Source organism: Stegostoma tigrinum, chromosome 30 (genome assembly GCF_030684315.1).
Source record: "Stegostoma tigrinum isolate sSteTig4 chromosome 30, sSteTig4.hap1, whole genome shotgun sequence".
Lineage (NCBI taxonomy): Eukaryota > Metazoa > Chordata > Chondrichthyes > Orectolobiformes > Stegostomatidae > Stegostoma > Stegostoma tigrinum.
Genome location: NC_081383.1, coordinates 2471346 through 2494639, shown reverse-complemented (window position 1 = coordinate 2494639; position 23294 = coordinate 2471346). Strand labels below are relative to the sequence as shown.

Sequence of the window (23294 nt, the reverse complement as noted above, 5' to 3'; positions counted from 1 at the left end):
GGTTGCACTCCTGAGTGAGCAATGCAAGGTGACGCCAACAGCGTGCGTTCAATCCCCACACTGGCTGAGGTCACGGTGAAAGACCCAACCTCCTCTCCATCCCTGAGGATGGTGACCCTCACCAGCTGTCTCTCTGTAATGAGCGAGCTGCCTGACGGTCTGGTTGGAGTATGATGGCTCTACTACACCGAGCACTTTGTCTCCGGTCCAGGTCCCAACTCCATCTCCTGATCCACAAGATCATTTACAGAATTGATGATTTGTTTCGCCCTGTGCAGTCAGTTTCGTATCATGCCCACTCACTTCCACCTCCAGCAGATCTGTCTTGTCAATCCCATGGTCACCATGCCTCCTGTCTAAATGAAGCCTCTCCATTTAAAGGGGTAAACTGGGCACCGAGTATTACTGGAACATTTCAATCAGTTTGTATTGGCATCATGAACAGCATTGTGGGCTTGAGCAGATTTCTTCATAAATGCATTTCAGAGTTGCTTCGCTTGTTGCAAGATTGATGATAGGAGTAGGGATGTCATGTTATGGCAGAAGAGAACATTGGTGAAGCCACTTGTAGAATACTGCACATGCTTCTGGTCTCCCTTCTACAGGAAGGATGTTGTTAAACTTGAGAGTGTGCAGAAAAGATTTACAAGGATGTTGCCGGGATTGGAGGGTTTGAGCTACAGGGAGAGGCTGAATAGGCTGGGGCTTTATTCCCTGGAGGATTGGAGGCTGAGGGGTGACTTTATACAGGTTCATAAAATCCGCATTTATCGAATGAGCTGTCTGAGGAAGTGGTGGAGGCTGGTACATTTGCAACATTTAGAAGGATCTGGATGGGTACATGAATAGAAAGTGTTTAGAGGGATATGGGCCAAATGCTGGCAAATGGGACTAGATCAGATTGGGATGTCTGGTCGGCATGGACGAGTTGGACCAAACAGCATGTTTCCATGCTGTGTGACTCTAAGAGAGTTGCTGAAATTAAAGCAACGTCAGCCAATGTGAAAACTGGGATGCAAGAATTGATGAGATTCTCAGAAGGAATGGTGCCGGGAACAGAACTGAACTTGGGGAAATATAAATGAAGCAGAGTGTGCAGGAGAAACTGGTGGTGGTCAAAACAAAGAAAACAGGCACAAAACCCAGGGGTAATGACCATCTTGTTTGGTTTTTCAAACTGCAGCAGTTGGTTAATTGCAACTGTCAATCACCTCCTCACTGGGGATGAAATTTGCTTTGGAAGACTGAACAATCGACAACTCTGTTTCACTCTTTCCACGTTCATTTTCCACGGGGTGCAAGTCAGCAAGGTTAAAACCAAACACAATCCTGGGCTGCCTCTCAAGGCCACCCACTGACTTTAGGAAACATCAAATTTGATAGGACATTTTCGGAAGGTTTACTCGGATGATCTTTGCACATTCCAACCAACTTGTTCCATCGTGGAGATTGTCCATGATCTTATTGGATGGCAGAGCAGGTTCAAGGGACAGAATGGCCTCCCTGCTCTTGATTCATACGTTTTGTACGTACTCCCACCTGCAGAATCCATCCCCTTGGTGTCCCACCGACTGCACAAATCAGAAAGCGAGCAAACTATTAGTTACCCAATCGGATTTCCTTGGCAGTTGGCTAAAAGATTACAAATTATATGTTACCATTCCAGAAAATCAAAGGGCTGTACCCTGAAATGAACTGACCCTGTGGTACAGATATAACCTGAGGGCGCCTGGCTTGTGACAAAGGTTTTGCTTCCCAAAACCTCGCCTCTGATTTCCAGGTCATTTCTTTCAGGTAAAAAACAGCTGCCAATGTATTCAGGGAAACGTGGCTGATTTACAAACACACCAAACTGGTAAAGAAGATTGACCACGCCAAAGTCCGCAAGATTACAAATTCTGTAGCATCTTTCAGGATCTCTGGCCTTCTCAGAGCATTTTACAGTCAATGAAATACCTTTTGAAATATAGTCACTGTCTTAAAGTTGGTAAAATAGCCTGAAGGTACAACCAATAAATAAGAGAATTACATGAAAACATGTTTTTTTTATGGCCATTAACTACTCATACATTTTCTCCAGCTTTCCTATTCGTTGTTAACTTCTGATTTGTGGAAGTGCGCAGTGTTACTGATTTTTCTTGGGGAATGGGGAATATGTTTGTTTACTTGTATATTTGTGGATTATAATTTTGATTCTTTTGAAGGGAGCTGGGTGCACGGCGCTTGTTGTAGCTGTTGTCGCACGAAAGCTAGAACTTACCAAAGCCGAGAAACATGTACATAACTTCATGATGGACACGCAGCTAACTAAGCGGGTGAGAGCTCGTCGGAACAGTGCATGGAGAGGGCCTGGACCCACGTGTCTGGTTAAAGGGTGCTTCTCATCTGCCTTCAATCACCTGCCCAAGTCCCACCCCATCTTCTGTTAATGAGCTTTGGAGGGAGTGAGAGACAACACCCTGGTGGACTTGGGGCAACATGGAGCAGGAGTCATAGCTAACTGTCCTTTACTTTGATCTGAAGGAACAAACGAAGGATAGGTTGCATTACAGTAGCACCTTGCTCCACCCTTGGGAAATTCCAAATTGCATTGCAGCCGTTTCTTTTGAAATGCGTTCGGTGCTGTGATACAGAAACTGCTGCAGCCAATTGGTTCATAGCAAGCTCCCCTAAACTGCGTTTTGGTCAATGAGCTGATAGTTTATTTTTATTGACGTTCATTGAGGGAGGAACTCTGATTAGAAACCCCAGCTATTCCACAAATTTGTGACTAGGAGATCTTTCAATGCTACTGAGCCAGGGTCTCATTTTAATGTCTTATTCAATACAGCAGGTCCGACGGTGCGGCACTCCCTCTGCACTGACCCTCCGACAGTGCGGCGATCCCTCAACACTGACCCTCTGACAGTGCCCACTCCCTCAGCACTGACCCTCTGACAGTGCCCACTCCCTCAACACTGACCCTCCGACAGCACAGCGCTCCCTCAGCACTGTCCCTCCGACAGTGTGGCGCTCCCTCAGCACTGTCCCTCTGACAGTGCCCACTCCCTCAGCACTGACCCTCCGACAGTGCGGCGCTCCCTCAGCACTGACCCTCCGACAGTGCGGCACTCCCTCAGCACTGACCCTCCGACAGTGCCCACTCTCTCAGCACTGACCCTCTGACAGTGCCCACTCCCTCAACACTGACCCTCCGACAGCACGGCGCTCCCTCAGCACTGTCCCTCTGACAGTATGGCACTCCCTCAGCACTGTCCCTCTGACAGTGCCCACTCCCTCAGCACTGACCCTCCGACAGTGCGGCGCTCCCTCAGCACTGACCCTCCGACAGTGCCCACTCTCTCAGCACTGACCCTCTGACAGTGCCCACTCCCTCAGCACTGACCCTCTGACAGTGCCCACTCCCTCAGCACTGACCCTCTGACAGTGCCCACTCTTTCAGTGCGGCGCTCCCTCTGCACTGAGCCGCTGACAGTGCGGCACTCCCTCAGCACGACCCCCCCGACGGTGCGGTGCTCCCCTCAGCGCTAGCACCAGGAATATCTAACTGGAATCTGTGCTCGAATTTCGTTTGTGGAGTTTAAACCGAGCGGATACTGACTGAAGCGTGACTGACCAGGGCCAGGGGCAAAGATAATGGTCTGTAAGCTTCTGGTCCCTGGTCTGAACACAGCAAGCCCCCAAAAGGCTTGAGGCCCAGTTACTGGATCCTGGTGTAACCCCTCTGGCCTGGACTCTAGGGCTGAGTTTGAGAGTTAGTTATTTGGAAGATGAGGGAGGAAATTCGAGAGGGTGTGTGAAGCTTGTCCCGATGTTCTAGTTAAGCTGAATAATTGCCTTGCAACTTAAATCTTCCCGTGCAGGCCAGTGACCAGTCAGCCCCTTTAAGTTACCATTCCAGAAAATCAAAGGGCTGTACCCTGAAATGAACTGACCCTGTGGTACAGATATAACCTGAGGGCGCCTGGCTTGTGACAAAGGTTTTGCTTCCCAAAACCTCGCCTCTGATTTCCAGGTCATTTCTTTCAGGTAAAAAACACAGCTGCCAATGTACTCAGGGAAACGTGGCTGATTTACAAACACACCAAACTGGTAAAGAAGATTGACCACGCCAAAGTCCGCAAACACCAACGAAAATTTCTTCAAGCCATTCATCAGTGAGTAGCCTGCCTTGGAGATTCTCCCAATGTTACCTTCACTGTCTTTGTGTTTATTTAGAATTCTACCTCTCAGACACTGTCCGTGGGGTCCCGTCTTTCTGGACAGCCCTTCATCAGTTGTCTCTCCTAAGTTTTGTGCAGTTTCTGGGGATCTCTTCTGTGCCATTTTCCCACACATGGAGATTTTGGAAATTCAACTCTATAAGGCTCCTCTGTAGTCCCGCTCTTCAGTCTGACTGTGGTCTTGAACTCCTAAAGTGTTGAATATACAGTTATAATCCCCACGTGGTCCTGTATTCAAGTTTAAAATCCCTTTCATATGTTATTGATCTGCATTCACCAATTAATAACATTCCATTCACTATCCTGGGAATTCACCTTTACTGACCAGTATTATTCCTCTCATGTGGTTCAATGCTTTTGTTGATTACTTTGTCTCTTCTTGTCGATAACAGCAAAGGCAGATGTTCAGATTCCAGGCTCCTATATCTGACCTTCTGTGTGTTTGTCTATTTGTTTCATCCCTCTGTCTGTCCCTTGAGCAAATTTACTGAAAAATGTTTAAATACCTCTTCCAATTTCAAGTTTCATGAGTGGCCATATTGTAGAAGGGGTAACCAAATTCCTTCAGGGAGCAGCTCCTCCTTGTGTGTAATCTTTCCGTCAATAGTCCCCTCAGTATGTGAGGAGCACCATGACTGTAAATGCTGGTCCCAGTACCCTGGCCAGTAAAAGCAGAGGACCAGGTTGGAGACAGTATGGTCTACTATTTATGGGGGCACATCTAAGAGGGTATGATTGAGGGGGGAGTGGGTACTGGAGGGAGCCCAGAAATAGCAAAGGATGTTGACAAAGTAACACCTCGATATTGTTTCTTTTTCCGTTTTCCTGTCTAGCAGCTGGTCAAGTTGACAGATGGACTGTCATCGGGACAAAAAAACAGCTGCAGGAAGAACCTTAGGGACCGGCACCCTGGGGGCGGGGCGGGGGTGGGGGTGGGGGCTTTGTGCTAACAGGAGAGCCACTTAGACCTGTTGGGGTTAGGAGGATGGAATTAGCCACAGTTGGCTTGACAGGCAAGAGAACGTTGAGGCGGGGGGATTGAGCAGAAATGTGCTGGTCTCTGTATTCCAGCCATCGTGGAGCATGAGATGTTGAGTGAGTCAGCTGGTATTTGCTGCCTGACTGTTTTGTATGAGGGAGTTGAAGGGGCCTAGGACATGTTGACAGCCTGGGGTAATCTTGAAGATGTAACAAAGGCAAAATGGGCTGTCGATTCAACCATTCTTCAATAAATATTTTGGATACCACTGAGCAGATTGATTAGAAAGTATTATGACACGTGTGGAGCAGGTGGGACTTGAACCCAGGCTACCTGGTTCAGAGGGAAGGGCACTGGAATCCTACTGTTCCCTGTTAATCCTCTTGAATTATTTTAACTTCTCTTTTCCCTCTGGCGTCTAATTCTGATTCCCAAACTTTTCCAATGAACATGTTCAGGGATGTTATGACATACGTCTGGAAAAGGTGAGACTTGAACCCAGACTTTCTGCCTCAGAGGTGGGGAATCTATCACTGATCCACAAAAGCCCCATAAAAAAATTAAAATTTATTATTTCATGAGATTGAATATCTTATATTGTCCTTCCTTAGCTGCCCTTGAGAAGGTCGTGGTGAGATGCCTTTTTGAACCACTGCAGCTCATGTGCTGTAGGTTGACCCGCAATGCCCTTAGGGAGGGAATTCCAGGATTTTGACCCAATGACTGTGAAGGAGCAGCAATATATTTCCAAGTCAAGATAGTTAGTGGCTCAGAGGGGAACTTGCAGGCGCTGGTGTTTCCATTAATCTGCTGACCTTGTCCTTCTAGATGGAAGTGGTCATGGGTCCGGAAGGTGCTGTGTGAGGATCTTTGGTGAATTTCTGCAGCGCACCTTGTAGATGGTACACACTGCTGCGACTGAGCGTTGGTAGGGGAGGAAGTAGATTTGAAAGATGATGCATGGGTGCCAATGAAATGGGCTGCTTTGTCCTGAATGGTTTCAAGCTTCTTGATTTAATGTTAATTGTTAAGACAATCAGAAATAAATCATTGCACTTTTGGACAAAATCCATTTTTCACATTCTCCATCAGCAGAATTGATCCCAGTTGGAAATCATCTTTTGGTGCCCTAAGCTCTGAGCTATATCACAGCGAAACAACTATCCCCAGGCTAATTCACAGCAGAGGTTTGCACACGTACACATGCTGGGCCCAGACTCAGGGAAACTATCAGGTTTTATTTAAGTATTTCAGTGCACTCCAGCAAGTGGCAAACTTTTCCAATCAAAAATCCCTCCTTAGCAAAGAAAATAACAATCTCAAAGAAAGACAGAAAATGCTTGAAGCACAGGCCAGCTCCTCCAGCCTTCATCCAATACCACAACAAGGACATATTGTATTTATATAGTTTCTTCAATGAAATAAACTCTTCAAAGCATTTCACACAAATGTGACCATATAAACTCTGACACTGGACTATGTAAAGAGACGTGTGGACAGGTGACCAAAAGTTTGGCCAAAGAGAGAAATTTCTGAGAGGTTTAGGAAGGAAGTGTGGAACCCAAGCAGCTAAAGACGTGGCCACCAATGAGGGAGCAATAGAAACCAGCAAGAGGCCAGATATACAGGAGTGCAAAGGTTGTAGGGTCAGAGGAGAACATTGGGTTAGGGAGAGGTAAAACTATGGAGGGATTTACAAGCAAGGAGGAGAATTTTAAAAGTGGCTGGGGAACTGCTTTTGGTGATGTTGTAAAAGAAGTTGAAAGTACCTTTGGTCAGGACAACAGGGAGTATCTGACTGTGTATAAACCCCATGGGCTCTTTGCTGTTATTCTGAAGCACCAGTACTACAGATGCAGGAGTCTCCTTTTAATTGTTTTTTAATAAATGGCACCTCTGATACAGCAGCACGCTGTATCAACTGGGGGGTCAAACCACACTGTGACCCCAAGTGTAGTTTGAAACTGCAGTGATCTAACAGTTTGACTTAGTGATTGGGCCCATGCTGCACCCATAACTTTATAATGATAGTTTTTATTCCCATCTTTAATCTAAAATTCTGACTATTTCCAATTTTTCTCACACTGACTGGTCATAGATCCAATTATGAAAATGTCAAAAAACAATTAGAAATTCTAAGTTGATGTCCCAAGCAAGGTGGGCAGGAAATGAAATGGCATAGGATTAATGTTCAGAATAATCCCAGTCAGCACATTATCACGAAGAGATTATACTCCATTCCTTCAGTCAATTGTTCAATCTCCCTGGCTTTCCCCTTTTTTTTTTGCTCTGTCTTACCCAGCCTGCTGACATGACACATAGTGTGTATCATTCTGGGTGCATCTCGCTCATCTCCATTCTAGTGACATTGAATCCTTCTCTCTGCCATCAGTGTGTTCAACAATTTGAACATTTGGAATGACATCTCTGGCTTTGTTATATGAAAGGAATTTGAAAGTCAGAAATATTGATTCAAAGACATAATTCAAGTGAATTCCATCGCTTAGGATTAATATGAGTTACGCCTTCAAGACTGCACATTGTTGGACTGGATCGTTAATGGTATTTGGTGTTATTACACAGGCTATTGCCAGGATTCCAAGGAGGAGGCTGGTTCTGGGGTGATGTGCTAAACACTAACCACCGACCACAGAATCTGGCATTGAATCTAAGTCAGACAGACAGTCTTCTCAGGTTAAGGATCTGAAGTGAGAAGCTGTGAAGTAATTTCAAGCAAATTCCCACTAGGTAGATATTCAAATAATAGAACCATGCATCATTATGTTACTAATTGCTTGAAAAACTGTTCCGTGAGTGCCAGAGCAGCAGGACATGAGAAATAGTGTAGTAGCACACACCTTGTTAATAGACTGGGCAGGGGAATTGGAAACCAAAGAATCTGCAGTGCGTATGCACTTGTGATTAAAGACAGGGAGCAATATCTTGCTTTGTACTCACTGATGACATACAGAAGCATAGATTCTGCAGAATTCAAGTGCTTCTGCTCGGGGGAAATGAGCATTAAATAATATGCATCGACAGGTTCCTCTGGGAGGTCAATGTAAAACATTCCAACCACCAGCTGATGCCTTTGGGAGCGCTCACTGTTCAATTATACCCAAAACATCACACCAACTCTCTTGAATAAAGCTTAACAGATAATCCACTTGCACATAGTGATCAATGAAGCTCTAACCTGAATTAGTTTGCTGGTACAACGCTGTAAATATTAAACTTGTACATTAAGCGCAGGAGAGGCTCGTCTGTGGACCCACACATCACTGTCATGTTAATGTCAGAAGTTAGTCTTATTTAAATACTGTTTTCTCCCAGTGAAACACCTTAAACCACATGATTTCCAAGTCTTGAAAGTTATTGATTGAAGCTTGTTTGGTAACCAGGTTACTAGCTAAACTAGCCTGCCATTTATTTTAAGTTCTCTCTTTCTGTTATGTTGTATCACTGCTCTGTTACCATGACCACAAGGTCCCTGTCACGTGATATCTTTTTAAAATTTAATTTGGTGTTTTAAAAAGATGTTAAAATATGGCCAAGTGGCTCCACCGTCTTGGCCATGGTCAGTCAATCTGATTTGAGACGTTATCTCTTTAATGAGCCTTAATATTGCTGACAATAACTGGAGCTTGTGGTGTTGTTGTTTACAACAGACAAGAGTCCCCTGGAGTCCCACAAACTAAAGACTCAACTCCAGAACAATGCAGTGAGGCAATCCCTGGGAGAAAAATGTTGGCATTAAAACAATTGTGCTTTTTTCCTTTTCTTTAGACAGTGTCATTTACTGGAAAAAAGTTTGGAAATAGGAATAGTTGGCCATTTGACCAACAGTCAGATTCATCCAATCAGCAGCCAAGTGTCAATCTGTTCCTTTTACAATTGGCTACGGGGAGGCGAGTGTCAGGAGGATTGCAGTGTTGTCCAGCCAATAGCCAAAGTGTAGGAACAAAAACAAAGTTGCTGGAAAAGCTCAGCAGGTCTGGCAGCATCTGTGGAGAGAAATCAGAGTTAATGTTTCAGGTCCGATGACCCTTCATCAGAAGGGTGGGTGGTTGGAGGTCTTGTGATGGACCGTCTGGAATATGTCCAAGCAGAGCTGGTAAGCCCAGACGAGGTGATATGGCCTGGAGAGTGAGTAGAGTGAGTAGCCTCTCCTGCTATTCTATGTGACTGTGAGAACTCAGACACAACCATCAGCAACATGCTCCTATTCTCCGATCACCTCTCACTGTAGGAGCAATGCAGCTGAGGTGTGATAGCAACCTCCTCAACAACTGAAGGCTTCATAGGCCAGTGGTAAGTATCTTTGCTGTGGAGCCAGCACACATTCCAATGAGCCAAATGCAAGGACTTTTTGTCTTTTCATACCAAAACAACTAGTCTTGAGAAACATGCAGGGCATGAGCCAGGCAGGGTTGACAGGATCATTTATTCTGCTGGGTCTCATTATTGGCTACAGTGTATGCTAACTGGGGTCAGAAGTCAAGGGTCAGGTTCACCTCAACCTAATGTGAAACATCTCCGTCCACTTCTGACTTGGTGTCCTTTAGTTAAGATCAATTTGTTATCAATGACTGACATTTGCTAAATCATGTTGCTGTCTTGTTATAATGTCCCAGTGTTACTTCATATTCGGTACACTAAGATAAACAACTCCCATTTATATAGCACCTTTCAATACCTTGGAATGGCCCAAAGTAGCTTACAGTCCATGAAGTATTCATGAGTTGGGCAACATGTCCTGGCTTTGCCAGTGATAGGCACATCCATGACAGAAATTACAGAAAACGTGAAAAACACGGCAGAAAATCTCTCCTGACAAGATGTAATGTGATAACAACCAAACCACCAGTTTTAAATGATGATGGTTGAGAGATGAGTATTAGTCCAAGACACCACCTGATCTTCCAGATATACTGCGGACTATTCAGTGTTCACCCAAGAGGAAGCTCAGTGCCAGACTGCACTGTTTGCTCAAATTTCTCAAGGAGGACTTGAGCTCACAAATATCTCACTCAGAGGTAAGGGAGCTACCTACTGAGCTATGGTTAATACCCCTCAAGTGCTATAGCCAGTCGATGCTTTGCCTCCCATGTTATCTGCATTAGTACATTTGAATAAAGTGTTCAATAGAGAGAGGAACCTGAGTTGGAGGGCAGGGGCAATACTTAGGATGCCTGTACTTTGCATTTCAGTCCATCCTCTAGTGCAGCTTGCAAGCCAGGGTTCACAACCCGAGCTGCAGTCTGGTGCAGGCCCTTCCTGTGCCCTCCACAAATGTTGTGCAATTCCTGGTCTCCCTTTGACTGCTCAAGGTTAAGAAGTTTCAAACTCAGTAGCTGGAAAGATTCATGTGAGAGGGCTTGGATTATTGTTATTTGTTGTATGTTCCTTTTTATCCCTGTGTCTTATCGTATTAACCCTGTGATGTGTTTTTGTCCTTTTTTTTTCTGTTCTGTTTTGCTAACTCAATGCAGAGGCCAGAAGTAAGTTGTGTTTGATTTTATAATCTTCCCTTTTGCGTGGGGATGGGGTGCGATGTTTAGGAGCCTGTGTGTGGTAGGTGGGCCGTAGGAACCAGTCAGAAAGATATGGTTGCGACCTCACCATTCCTCTTGGCTGATCCATATTCAGTGTTAACGGCTCTGCCTTGGTGAAAAAACAAGTTCCTCAGAAACAGCAACTTGTTCTTGATTAAATACAAAACTGAAAGTTTTAAATTGAATTCAACGAAATGAACGGGAAGTGGGAACTACAATCTTGGACAGGGGAGGAGGCAGAGAGCGCCCAATGAGATGGTCCATGGCATGACCATACCCACTCAAACATGGTTCCTACAGGCCTGAGGACAGGGGTGCATTTCCAATTATATCTCTCTGAGTACATGGAATAGTGGTGGAAAGAGGGTAATCTTTGATATTGACTGTACCAACCTTAATATTCTCAATTCTGAATCCCAACACCATTAGGTGTCCCCTCTGCTTTAAGGTTTTCTATTTTGAATTCAGCTCTTTAATTAAAGAGTGAAACAAATGGTGAGCAGTCCATTTCACAGGCAACCATTCAGTCACAGTTGGCACTGATGATAAACTCTCCATAGTTATTAATGTGGAAGGTAAGTGCATCTTTAGCTGAGCATCATTAATGTCCCCAGGGCACTTGAAACTCTTTGATCCTCAATTCTAAGCAAGACACCAATGATACACTTTGTTTCATAGAACATAGAACGTAGAACATTACAGCACAGTACAGGCCCTTCGGCCCTCGATGTTGTGCCGACCTGTCATACCGATATGAAACCCATCTAACCTACACTATTCCAATTTTAACCATGAATCTGAAATGTAAAGAAGTGTTTGAGAGATTGGGAATGGAGAGGATAGCTTGAGTAAGTATAGTGGGTGAATAGCCTTTCAAAGTGCTGGCATTTTACAACCTGTAATTTCTCTTCAGTTGGAAATTAAATGGTTTTAGCAGAGAAGCATCAATGTCCCCTAATGACAAAGGATCCCAGGGTGTAAATGGGAGCCCAGTGATAGAATCATAGAGGTACACAACACAGAAACAGACCCTCCGGCCGATCAGACATCCTGTACAAATCTTGACCCATTTGCCAGCATTTGACCCTATCCCTCCAAACCCTTCCTCTTCATGTACCCATCCAGATGCTTTTCAATGTTGTAACTGTACCAGCCTCCAACACCTCCTCTGGCAGCTCATTCCATACAGGTGTCAACCTCTGCATGAAAAAGTTGCCCGTTAGGTCTCTTTTAAATGTAACCCCTCTCACCTTAAACCCGTGCCGTCTAGCTTTGGACTCCCCTACTCTTGGGGAAAAGACTTTGTCGATTTACCCTATCCATGCCCCTTGTGATTCTATAAAGTGTCAAGTAAATTTGCCTTTTTAAGCAACTCTTAATCAGGAGTGAGTAAGCCAACATTTAATTTCACAAAACGCTTGAGAAATTGGTAATTTAATTTGACTGAGACCTGTACCTTACTGCCCAATATGTAGCTGTAAAATTAGCAGAATTAGCACTGCCAAAATCTGAGTCTCCTTGGAGCTGTAACTGGAATAACTTGAGTTCTCATCTTCCAAATCCCCATCTCAGTCCATATTCTATATCCCCAACTTTTCTCCCAGGTATATCCATAAACCTGGCCTAACATCCTCCAGAAAGTGTTGGAGAAACTCAGCAGGTCTGGCAGCATCTGTGACGAGAGAAACGGAGTTAATATTTCAAGTCCAATATGACTCCTCTTAAGAATTAAAAGTTGTTGGAAACTTTTACAAACTTTTGACAGAAACAAAAGAGGAGCAAGAGGACAGGTGATGTAGAGGCCCAGTGCAAATGACAAGTGTGGTCCACGGTGGAGAAGGAGAAAAAATGATGTAAAATGGGTGTAAATTTAAAGTGTGAAAGGGAGAGAATGGGTCATTCCAACAAAGGGCGAATTAATAAGATACAAACACAGCATGGCTGCAGGGAGAGATAAAAGGAACTGCAGATGCTGGAGAATCCAAGATAACAAAATGTAGAGCTGGATGAACACAGCAGGCCAAGCAGCATCTTAGGACCAGGAAAGCTGACATTACGGGCCTAGACCCTTCGTCACAGACACCATTTCTGGTGAATGGTCTAGGCCCGAATCATCAGCTTTCCTGGTCCTAAGATGCTGCTTGGACTGCTGTGTCCATCCAGCTCTACAGCTCGTTATCTTGGATTCTCCAGCATCTGCAGTTCCTGCTATCTCTGATACAGTAGCAGCTATAATGTGGTCAATTTCTGAGGTTCTGCAGGCATAAAGAAGCTCCCGTCACATACCCATCAGCTATTTGCTTTTGTTGCATGGTCCTCGGATGTGGAGGTCCTGGCTCATGTGCCCCGTGTGTCTGGGATAGCTTCACTCACCTCACCACTCTCTTCTTCATCATCCACCTGTTCCATAAAGCACAGCTCAGAGGAAGAATTCCATTGGAAACTTGCAGGAGGTAACCCTGCAGGAATTGAGAAAGTTAACCTTTGCTGAAAAGAGACACAAACTCGAAAGTTTTTGCATTGCATTCATCAGAACTACCACACATTCAGCAGAACTTAGAGAAGGAATGACAATTTACAAAGTATGTGAAGGTGCTGATTGGTGGGATCCTGGTTGGCATGGTGACATGGCAGGAACTGTTAACTGTCAATCTTAGCTAATTACAAACACACCAGGCTGGTACATCTAATTGGTCAGGGTGTTGCCATGGGGAGTGCAGCAGGAATACTGATGTACTGCTGCTCCTGGACAGCATCTACTCGATAGTCCTGACTGTGCTGTTAAGAAATACACTAGAAACTAGGATTAGTGGTCATGCTCATCATGTGATTCATTTGTGTGCACTAGAAACTATGTAAATTCACTCACTTGGCCCTGATCTTTGAAGGCAAAATAAATTCATTCACACAATCTTTTCAATGAGGAAGTGTTAGGGAGAGTGCCTACCCCTATTGCCTTTCCCATGGCAGTGCCCTGACTAATCAAAATCCATCTGCCTGGCTTGAGCTTAATGATTTCAGATTAACTCCTTCTGCATCGCCATGCCACCTGTGGTCCAACCAATCAGTACCCTTTCTCGTGCTGTATAAATTGGTGTTCCCTTCCTATGTTTGTCTTCTTAAGTCCACATCCTAATAAGTGCAACATGAAAATCTTTGACATTGTCACTTTTTAGCAATGCTTTAAGTTCTGTGCCAAATGCAGACAGATAAGTCGCTGAGAGAGCAGAAACTGACAGATGGAGAAATGAGAGAGGAGACTTAACGGAACCCTTGAAACAGAACACGCATGGGGTCAGATGGAATGTCTGGCTAATATTACTGTCCATCGCACTGACAGAGTGTTGTGACAAAACATTGAAACCATGCATACTGCTCCTCACTTACTCCACAATGCAACTAATTGAGTGGATCTTTAAGAAGCATGGTGAGGTTGTGCTCTTTGTTATACAGTATGGTTAAATTGAATCAAATATCCCTTCAGCTCCTCAGCAAAAGATTTAGAATATATCTTGTAAGATCTAGACTTTGCTAGCATACAATAACTTTCCATTACTGACATGGAAGAGGAAGTTAGCCCACGCCATAACAGGAGATTACTCTGAGACTGAAACAGGAAGTTCATGATTCAAGCAAGAAGTTTACATCTTCTGTTAGAAAAAAGGGCATGGTTGGGACCGGCAGGTAATAGGAGGGTCTGAATGCAAAGTTTTGACTTCCTAATCAGGAAAATGAATTAGGAACCTCAAAGATGGGCCCTCAGCCTTTTCTCAGGTCTGAAGGAGAAGGCTTAAGACAAACACAGACTTGGTTAAGTTTGCACTTCAGAAATTTCTGAATGAGGCATCCCAGAAACCAACAGCAAAATTCCAAATGCAAACCAGATGGCATTTAGGGAATAGACGATCCAGATTAATGTTTTTTAAGCTGTTTACGTTCTGCAGTGGTGTACTCGCCTTGCAATTATCGAAAGTTCTCGGAGCAGATATGTGAGATAAGAACGCAGTTTCCTCTGTCTTAAAGATAAAAAAGATTGATATTCTTGGCATGTATGTTACGTGCTGAGCTGTCCGTTTCTTTAAATATTTCTCCCTGAGATATGGATGCTGACAAAAACTTGGCATTTACTGCCAAACTCTAATTATTGTCTTTGAGATAGCAATAGTGAAGGCCTGCTTTCCTTTAACTGTTGTAGTTTCTCTATTGACAACAGAGTTAGTGGGCGATCTGCACTATTTGATTCAGAGATCATAAATCTCTCTTTAAGCAAGAACATTAGAACACAGAAGCAGCAGTAAACCATTCAGCCTCTCAAGTCTACTTTGCCATTTAATGAGATCATGGCTGGACATCCATCCATCCCATGCTGTCCCAATTTCCTTGACTTCAGGGCTCGAAGTTATATTGATTTGAGGAAAATAATCCCAGTTTCCCAACAGACTTGAATTTCCTGAGCTGGGCCACATTCTAATAATCCTCCTCTGCATCCTTTCTACAGTATGATGCCCAGATTCAGATACAGTGAGGCCTAGTCATTGAGTCATAAATGCTTAGAATCTGTGCCTCGATTTCACAAAGCCAAGGATTTGATGTTCTTTTTTTACAGCCTTATTGACTTGTCCTGTTTTCTTTAAAAGTTTGTTGCCTTTGCTGATGCTGAAAACCTTAAAACCGATTCAGTAAGAAAGGCAGCAGAGAGTCATTATAAGTACTCCTCTTAGTTATCAACCTCTTGGAGCAGCTGATCAGGGCACATGGGGGACACAGCCTCCCTTTACCCAGGCTATGGGGAGAATGTGACACTTGCCCCACAGGCAGACTTTGAGGTGAATAATATTGATACATTTTAGGGGTAGCTGGATAAACAGGAGGGAGAAATAGAAGAGTAAGGTGATGGAGTGAGGAGGACGGTTTGGGAAGAAGGTGATGAGGAGCTGGCACGTTCTCACAGACCAGATGATCCGAGTGGGCTACTCCTGTGTTTGTGTTGGGACTGATATAAAAATTGGGTTGAGCTGTGGGCTACAAGTTTGCTACAAATGCTAATTGAGAAAGCAGGAGGGCAGACGGGTCACTGAGAAGGTCAACCGTGAACAGAAGGATTGTTGAATGAATTTATCAGCTCGCATGACCTGATGTTGTCGAATACATGCGCAGCCTACCCTTAGCCTAAAGAGGATTCTCGCGTCTCACCCAATTGCTTCTTGTCATGGTGGGTCATTCTGTGACTTGTGACCCCTGAGTTACTAACCATGGAGTGGAGACTGACCAAACCTTCAAACTTTAATGTCACAAATGACATGAGATCCTCAACTAGCTTCCAACTGCTTGTGTCTGGGCCAGATGTTGCTTGCTGCCTTTGCCTGTAGTTTTTTTTAGTCATTTCTGCATGGCTGCAATGAGAGTTGTTTGACGTAAAGTTAATGCTGCGTTTCCCACACAGATTAAGAGGTGTTAAAATGGAGCAGAGGAAGTTAAATGATCAAGCAAATACACTCGTGGATCTGGCCAAGGTTGGTATCACAGTGAACTGCACAAGAAACACTGGGAGGCCAAACAAACGTGTTGGGCAGCTTTGGGATTGCTAACTCTGAATGGGCCCTTTCCTGGGGATTTCATCACATGACCTCTACCTTCAGACTCCTGCTGTTGGTCAGCTGACAGACTCATCGCCATGGCACCCCTGCCTGACTACAGCCAAACGAAAAGCAAACAGACTTGTCACATCTAGTTAAATGAATCTTCCCCATAAATCCAGCAGCCCCCGCTTCCAGTTCTCATCAACTAATACATATCTTTTTTTTAATGCTCCGGTGATTTTTCTGGCTGCAGGGTGCTTTCAGCAGTTTCCTGAACATTAAGCATTAATTCCAACACTGGGGCAAACATGAAAGATTAGCAGCTCCTGGTCTGCAAGGAGTGGGTGAGTGTTACTAATATCACCCAACTCCCAGATCAGAGTTGAGACTGATTGTGGGGCTGCTACTTATCAAAGGCCACATTGAGCCTGAATGTTCCTGGCCCAGAGAGGGCTTATTACAAATTGTCCGGGCTTTCTGATGATTATCTGCACATTCTTGCTGCACCGTCAGGGAAGTGGGAATGTGGATTGGGGCCAAAGGGTGGTGATTGTGTGGAAGAGGCTGGGATTGGATTTGGTTCTGAAACCCTTCCCTTGTTGGGTAAGGTGTCAGCACTCTGTGTCCACTCACACACAAGGATGGTTCACAGTGGAAGGGGACATGGGAAGCTCAATCCAGTACCTTTGAGAGAGGAGAGAAAGCTCTTTCTGCCTCCAATCTCACTGTAGGGCAGAGTATGAAATCCCACCCACTGTCACTGGCTTCCAACAACATTGACATCTCCACTACCCGAACAAAACATGGGAAATTCTGGAATAAAAGCCTTGGCCATTCTCTCTCTCTCTCTCTCTCTCTGAAAGAATGATGATAGACTAATCACAATACCCAATCTCGGTCAGCTTTAGCCACCCAGCCAAGTCTGTATCTATATGTGAATCCAGTCCTGTATCCATGTTTTTGATTCTTTACTGAAGTGGGCAAGGATTGAAGCTCCTGGGCCAGGAAGAAGCCCCAGCAGGGAGCAAATGAATAACATCAAACCCAGGCAGATGGGGAGGATGCTCCCTGGGAGGGTGGAGCGGGAGATCGTTGGGAATCATAAGGTGTAATATCACTGGGTCTTCTCAAGCGTGTTACATGCACAGTGTCCTTTTGACCTTGTTTGTTCGTGTCCCCTGTTCACAGACACAGAATGTGATGTATGATATCCTGTCAGAGCTGCAGGAGAAGAATGAAGACTTGGAGAAAAGGATTGTGACACTGGAGACCAAACTGGACTCACTAACTGTCAGCCTGCAGGCATTGCCGGGGCTGATCACCCAAGCAGTTGGCCAACAGCAGCGTGACCTCTTTGAGACTCACATGCACAAGTTTAAACTGGTCGCGTACAGCTCGGAGAAGTCATGGACACCAACTCGAAGGCGTCGCTCCCCATCGACAGCACCGCATACATCTTCTGACAGCAGCTAGGGGCCTTTCAGAAGTAGATGATCTGATCTCACTTGGCCATTGTATGGCTTACAATGTTAGCTTTTTTCTATAAAGCCATCTCTAATTTATAAGTTTGGTTTTAGGATACCAGAGTGAAGCTGCAGGTTACCATTAATATTTAAAAGGGTAAAGCAGCTCCCTAGGCTTTTGCCAAGGGGTTTGGGCCAGTATATCTAGGTTGAAGCCATCTCCCTCAAGCGTTGTGTTTTCCAACTCTTCCCTCCCACCCACCTACTAATACAGTCGCGTTCTGGCCACCCTGCATAATGGGTATTGTATTCTCTGAGCAAACTCATCCCAGTCTGCAATTCAGAATAATATCTGAGAATCCTCAACTTAATGACATGATTCAATAGGGTAAAGATTAGAGAAAGATTGTGGGAAGATGCCATTATTTTCCAGGTTCTGGAAATCTTCTCACTTCCAGCTGAGGAATCTATTCTCTTTATTGGGGTGTATGCTGGTTAGCAGCTTATGGACACATGGACAGTCTGTGAGCACAATGCTGCCTCTACATCACCCCAATATCTTGTGCTCAAATACAGCTGGTAGCTCCCACTGTAGTCAGAGAGTGGTCAAGTGGTGCTCAGTTAATACATGACCAGATCCAATTTGTAGCCTGAGCTGAGGTGGCAATGGCCACTGGAGTAGCCCTCAGCACACCTTGGGTCAGAGGGTAATGGTGATGCAGGGCTATTCCCCCCCTCCCCCTTCCAGTCATGAAAGAATGGCCAAGCTCCCCCTTATGGAGCACGAGGAACTGCCAGGATGGGGTTCCAATGTAGTGACCCCCTGCAGGCCATCCACAGGCTACATTTGCAATGTCTTTCATTAATATAACATCCTTAGGGTAGTGAGATATTCTGAGATCCTTTGCTGGAGATATTCAGATGAAAGTTGACACCAGGCCACATGAGGAAAAGCTTGTTTAAAGGGGTAGAATTTGCAGAATCTCCAGACAGAGGAGAGAGAGTTGGAGAGACTCAGGGAGAGAATTTCACAGCTTAGGGTCCAGGCAGCTGAAGGAACAGCTGCTAATAGTGAAGTGATGGAAGTTAGGATTATGCAGGAAGCCATGATTTGAGGAGAGAAGAGGTCTTGGAGAGTTGTGAGCTTCAGGAGATCACACAGAAAGGGGGTTTTAGGGTTATTTGAAAATAAGGATGAGAATTTAAGAATTGAGGTGTTATTGAATCAGAGGAGAATGCAGGTCAGTAGAGGGGATGGGTGCATTGATGGTGACTTGTACTATTACCAGCAGCCTGCCCACACTTTGCACATGTGGGGGGGTGAAATTGGTCTTCAGTGATATTGAATTCACTGTCTGTTTTACACCATGTACCAGCTTTAGACTCTGTGCTGTTACTGCAAACTGATTTCATCCCAGTTGACAAATGAGAAATAGGAAATGAAATTAGGCATGGCTTGGAGTTCAATTTGTGAGCAAAGTGTTTATCTTGGATAAAGTTGACTTCTAGATGTTGCTTGATTTTGCTATTTGCCCAGCACGGTGGCTCAGTGGTTTGCACTGCAGCCTCACAGCACCAGGGACCCGGGTTCAATTCCAGCCTCAGGCGACTGTCTGTGTGAAGTTTGCACTTTCTCCCTGTGTCTGTGGGGGTTTCCTCCCACAATCAAGGATGTGAGGGTTAGGTGGTTTGGCCATGGGAATTGCAGGGTTATAGGTCGGAGGTGGGTGGGATGTTCTTCAGAGGGTTTGGCGTGGTCTTGATGGGGTAAATGGCATGTTTCCACCCTGTAAGGACTCCATGAACCTGTGACATTTTAATGTGACCAAACAACAGTATACGTGAGGGAGATTTCAATAGCAATGACTGAAGAGTCAGCAACATTGACTAAACAGGCCACAATGGTCCATGAAGGCAGCTCCCTTCCACCTTGTCCAGGGCATCTAGGGGCAGGCGATAAATACTGGCCTTGCCAATGATACCCACATCCCAAGAATGAATGTTTCATATTGGCATTGTTTGGACGCCCAAAGGTTTGGTCCAGTCAGTGATTGGGAAAAGTAACGTTATTTAATGGAAATCACTGACTAGTGGGTTTCCTGAAAAATATGCTTTTGGGTGGGTGACTGAATTGGCCCAAATGATGTGGGCTTCTGGAAGAAATCATTTCGGAGATTCTCTCGGAGGAAACGAGGAGAATATTGCTTGCTATTGCAGGATTGGTCAGTCATATTTTAAAGGAAAACATTATTCAGGAATATCTAAGTTTGGCACAAGTGATGAGGGTCGAGTGTAGGTCACTGGTTTCAGCCCTGCTGCGGGTGTCACATCAATACTTGAAAGAAAGACGGAAATTAATTTTGTGCTCCAGGTCAAATCACATTCTTAAAATAGCCCATTCCTCCACTCAAGGAATGGTCATCTTCCCCCAAAACCAGTCTTCACCCCCCCCTCAAACTCCCAATATATATATAGCTACAAACCCCCCAACTACCCATCACTGCACCCATCAACAAATCCCATTGAACACCCAATTGTCCACTCCTGTTGAAGTTAAATTAAAATATCCCATTGGTTCCATTCTTACCAACTTCTACTACATCCCATTCCCCTTCCCTGTAGTCTACCAATCACTTTCTCCACTCCTACCCACCTTCCACCCCACCCTTCCCAAACACCATCCCGCTATCCCACCTCCCCCACCTCATACTGCCCAATTTCTGTTTCCCACAGCCTCATCTCCCCTCCCCGTTCCTATCCTTCCAACAGCTTACCCTGCCATTCCCCTTCCTCCTCCCTGTCTCTCCTCCCCCACCCCCATCTCTCCCTTCTCCTCCCTCCCATCACTTCACTCTCCATCCTCCTCCCACCTATCCCCCCCACCTCTTTGTCTCCCCTCCCAGTCCTCACGCTGCCTCCTTTCCTCCCCACTCCCCTTAACCTTACAACTTCCCTTTCGCAAACCTTTTCTTTCAGCTGCCCCGGACCCCTCAGCCTGCACTGACCTTTCTGACCCTAACTCCCCAACTGCCCTTTGACCCTTTCAGATCACGCCCCCAGCACAAACATTGGCTCTGACCCAGCTGCCAGTCATTCCAGTGTGAACCAATGAAAACTCAGGTTGGCATATAGATATGCCAGTTGTAAACCAATAGTGGATTGGGTTAATTTGATGCCTCCTGAAATGTGTCAATCCTCATTAAAAACCCCAAATGTCTCTATAACTGCTGCAGTGTTTTTACTGCCTGAGCTGAGAATGTATGAAGTGACAAAGGTTCTTCACCCATTGCATTGACAAATTACCCCTGGACAATTCAAAGCTCTTGGGTTTTTTGTTTTAAAAAACTGATTTCAAACCAAAATTGATTTAAAACTTTACACCCCACGCGACTACAATATTCCCCAAAAGTCAGGATCTGGAGATGTTACACCACACCTGTGATGTCAGCAAATGGTCAAAGAGAGCATATTTTGTAATAACGTCACAGGATTATGGTGCAGACTCCCTCTGGGACGGATTTTGAAAAGGGAAGTATAGAAAGGGAAAGTGTAAGTTGTTGTGAAATGAAAGTGAGGCTGCTTTACTTTGTCCTCAGCAGCCAACATCAGTTTGCATCCGATTAGGTAAACGAAACAAAAACAGAAATTGCTGGAAAAACTCAGCAGGCCTGTGGAGAGAGAAACAGAGTTAACGTTCCGAGTCCAGTGACCCTTCTTCAGAATAGTAAATATTCTAACAGGATTATGCCAGGGTAAATGCAGAAAAGGTGTTCCCGATGACTGGGGAATCCAGAACCAGAATACAATGTAGGACATTTAGGACAGAGATGAGGAGAAATATCTTCACCCAGAGATGGTGAACCTGTGGAATTCTCTGCCACAGAAAGGGGTCAACGACAAAACACTGAATGATTTCAAGGGAAAATTAGTTCTTGGGGGTAACGGGATGAAAGAGTATGGGGAGAAAGTGGGAACAGAGAACTGAATTGGATGATTATGGTGAATGTTAGTACAGGCTCAAAGGGCCGAATGGCCTGTTCCTATTTTCTAGGTTTTCTGTATCTATGATCTTAAGGCTTTTTTGTAATCAAAACATTGTTGGAGTGGAAGCTAATGCAGATATGGTAACACTGGATGCGATGGATGAATGGTATTTGTTCCATATTAGGAGATGAGCAGCAGAATTTCAGATAGATTAGCTTTAGGCAAGTTTCAAGCTGGGACTGCAGCCAGGAAATGCACGTAGAATAGTCAAGGGGCAACAAAGGCAGGGGTGAAGGTATCACAGTCGATGAGCTAAGACCAGTGCAGAGTTGCCACTGTGACAGAGATGGGAATTGGCCTTCTGAGGGATAGAGAGTGTATGGGGTAGGAGGCTGAGCTCCAAGCTGTTTAGGACACTAAGATTTCAAAACAGTTGGTTTCTGGTTCACCCTGTGACAGTGGCAAGGGAGAGGGGGTGGAGGTGGTAGCTTCAGGAATAGAGTTTGTAGTAGAACCATTCCTTATATTACAATAAGCACTAGTCTCTATTTTCTATTCAGGTTGGGAGTGGCCAGTGCTGTGACATAATTGTTGGACAGATAGAGAAACTAAGTTCAAAGTAAATCAGGAACACTGAATTCAATCAATAATGTAGAATTTGGAAATGGACAGTTGGCTCTTGTGAAAATGACTATGATGTTGTTGGATTTGTTAAGAACCCAACAAGTTCACTTTAGAGAAGGAAATCTGCCATCCTTTCCTACTCTAGGATTTTATGTGACCCTCCAGGTCCACAGAAACACAGTTTGCACTGGGCTGCCTTCTGAAGGGTTGTACTGTCAGACCCACACAATCAATACGCCATCCCAAGAGTGAATAATTAAAAAATAGGACTCATTTACAAACTAGATAATTTCCTGAAAACCGAGGTCCTCATATCAAGTCCCCTTGTGCATACACTTCCAACAATTTTTATTATTCCACTGTCATAGTGGCAGGTAAGTGGTTGAAGCCACAACAATTAACATTGGTTTAGCTTTTAATTGTAAAATCACTCGAGGTTCGGAGAGTGACTGGTGTTGAGACCTCTGAAAGTGGTGTTCATGCACTGTGTAAAAATTGTGAATTTACCATTGAATGTACATTTTTTAATTGTTTGCTTGTTTTCTTGAGTTTTAACAAAGTTCAAAATAAAAATTTTTTTTTTACTTATTTTCTTCAAAATGAAATGAGATCTTTGATGGACGCAGCCTTTCTTCTCTAATATTCTAAGATAAATCCTGAAAACGCTGCCTTTTAAATTAGCAAAAACGTAACCATCCTCTATTTGTTCATCTCACAGAATTGATTTTGTACCAAAAGTCAACAAAAAATGTTTCTTGGATTTTTACAACATAGCAGCTGGACAGGTGTTATGAAAAATATTAGCATCTGTTTACTGATTCCTCTCCGTAGTCTTTAACTTTTCTGTTTGGAAATATCTACATTATTTCATCTACATTCATTCTCAT

At 44.5% G+C, this 23294-nt stretch overlaps 1 protein-coding gene across 2 annotated transcripts in view; it reads left to right on the top strand.

Moving 5' to 3' along the window:
• LOC125466005 (small conductance calcium-activated potassium channel protein 2) overlaps nt 1-22995 on the top strand; it is a 135323-nt gene extending 112328 nt beyond the window's left edge. For both annotated transcript variants that reach the window (XM_048560081.2, XM_059638508.1), the window contains exons 6-9: nt 2205-2315; nt 4030-4157; nt 16201-16270; nt 17525-22995. In XM_048560081.2, coding sequence (XP_048416038.2) covers nt 2205-2315; nt 4030-4157; nt 16201-16270; nt 17525-17809 — 594 coding nt within the window. In that variant the 3' untranslated portion in view covers nt 17810-22995. The remainder of the gene's footprint in view (nt 1-2204; nt 2316-4029; nt 4158-16200; nt 16271-17524) is intronic.
• The last annotated feature ends 299 nt before the right edge of the window (nt 22996-23294 follow it).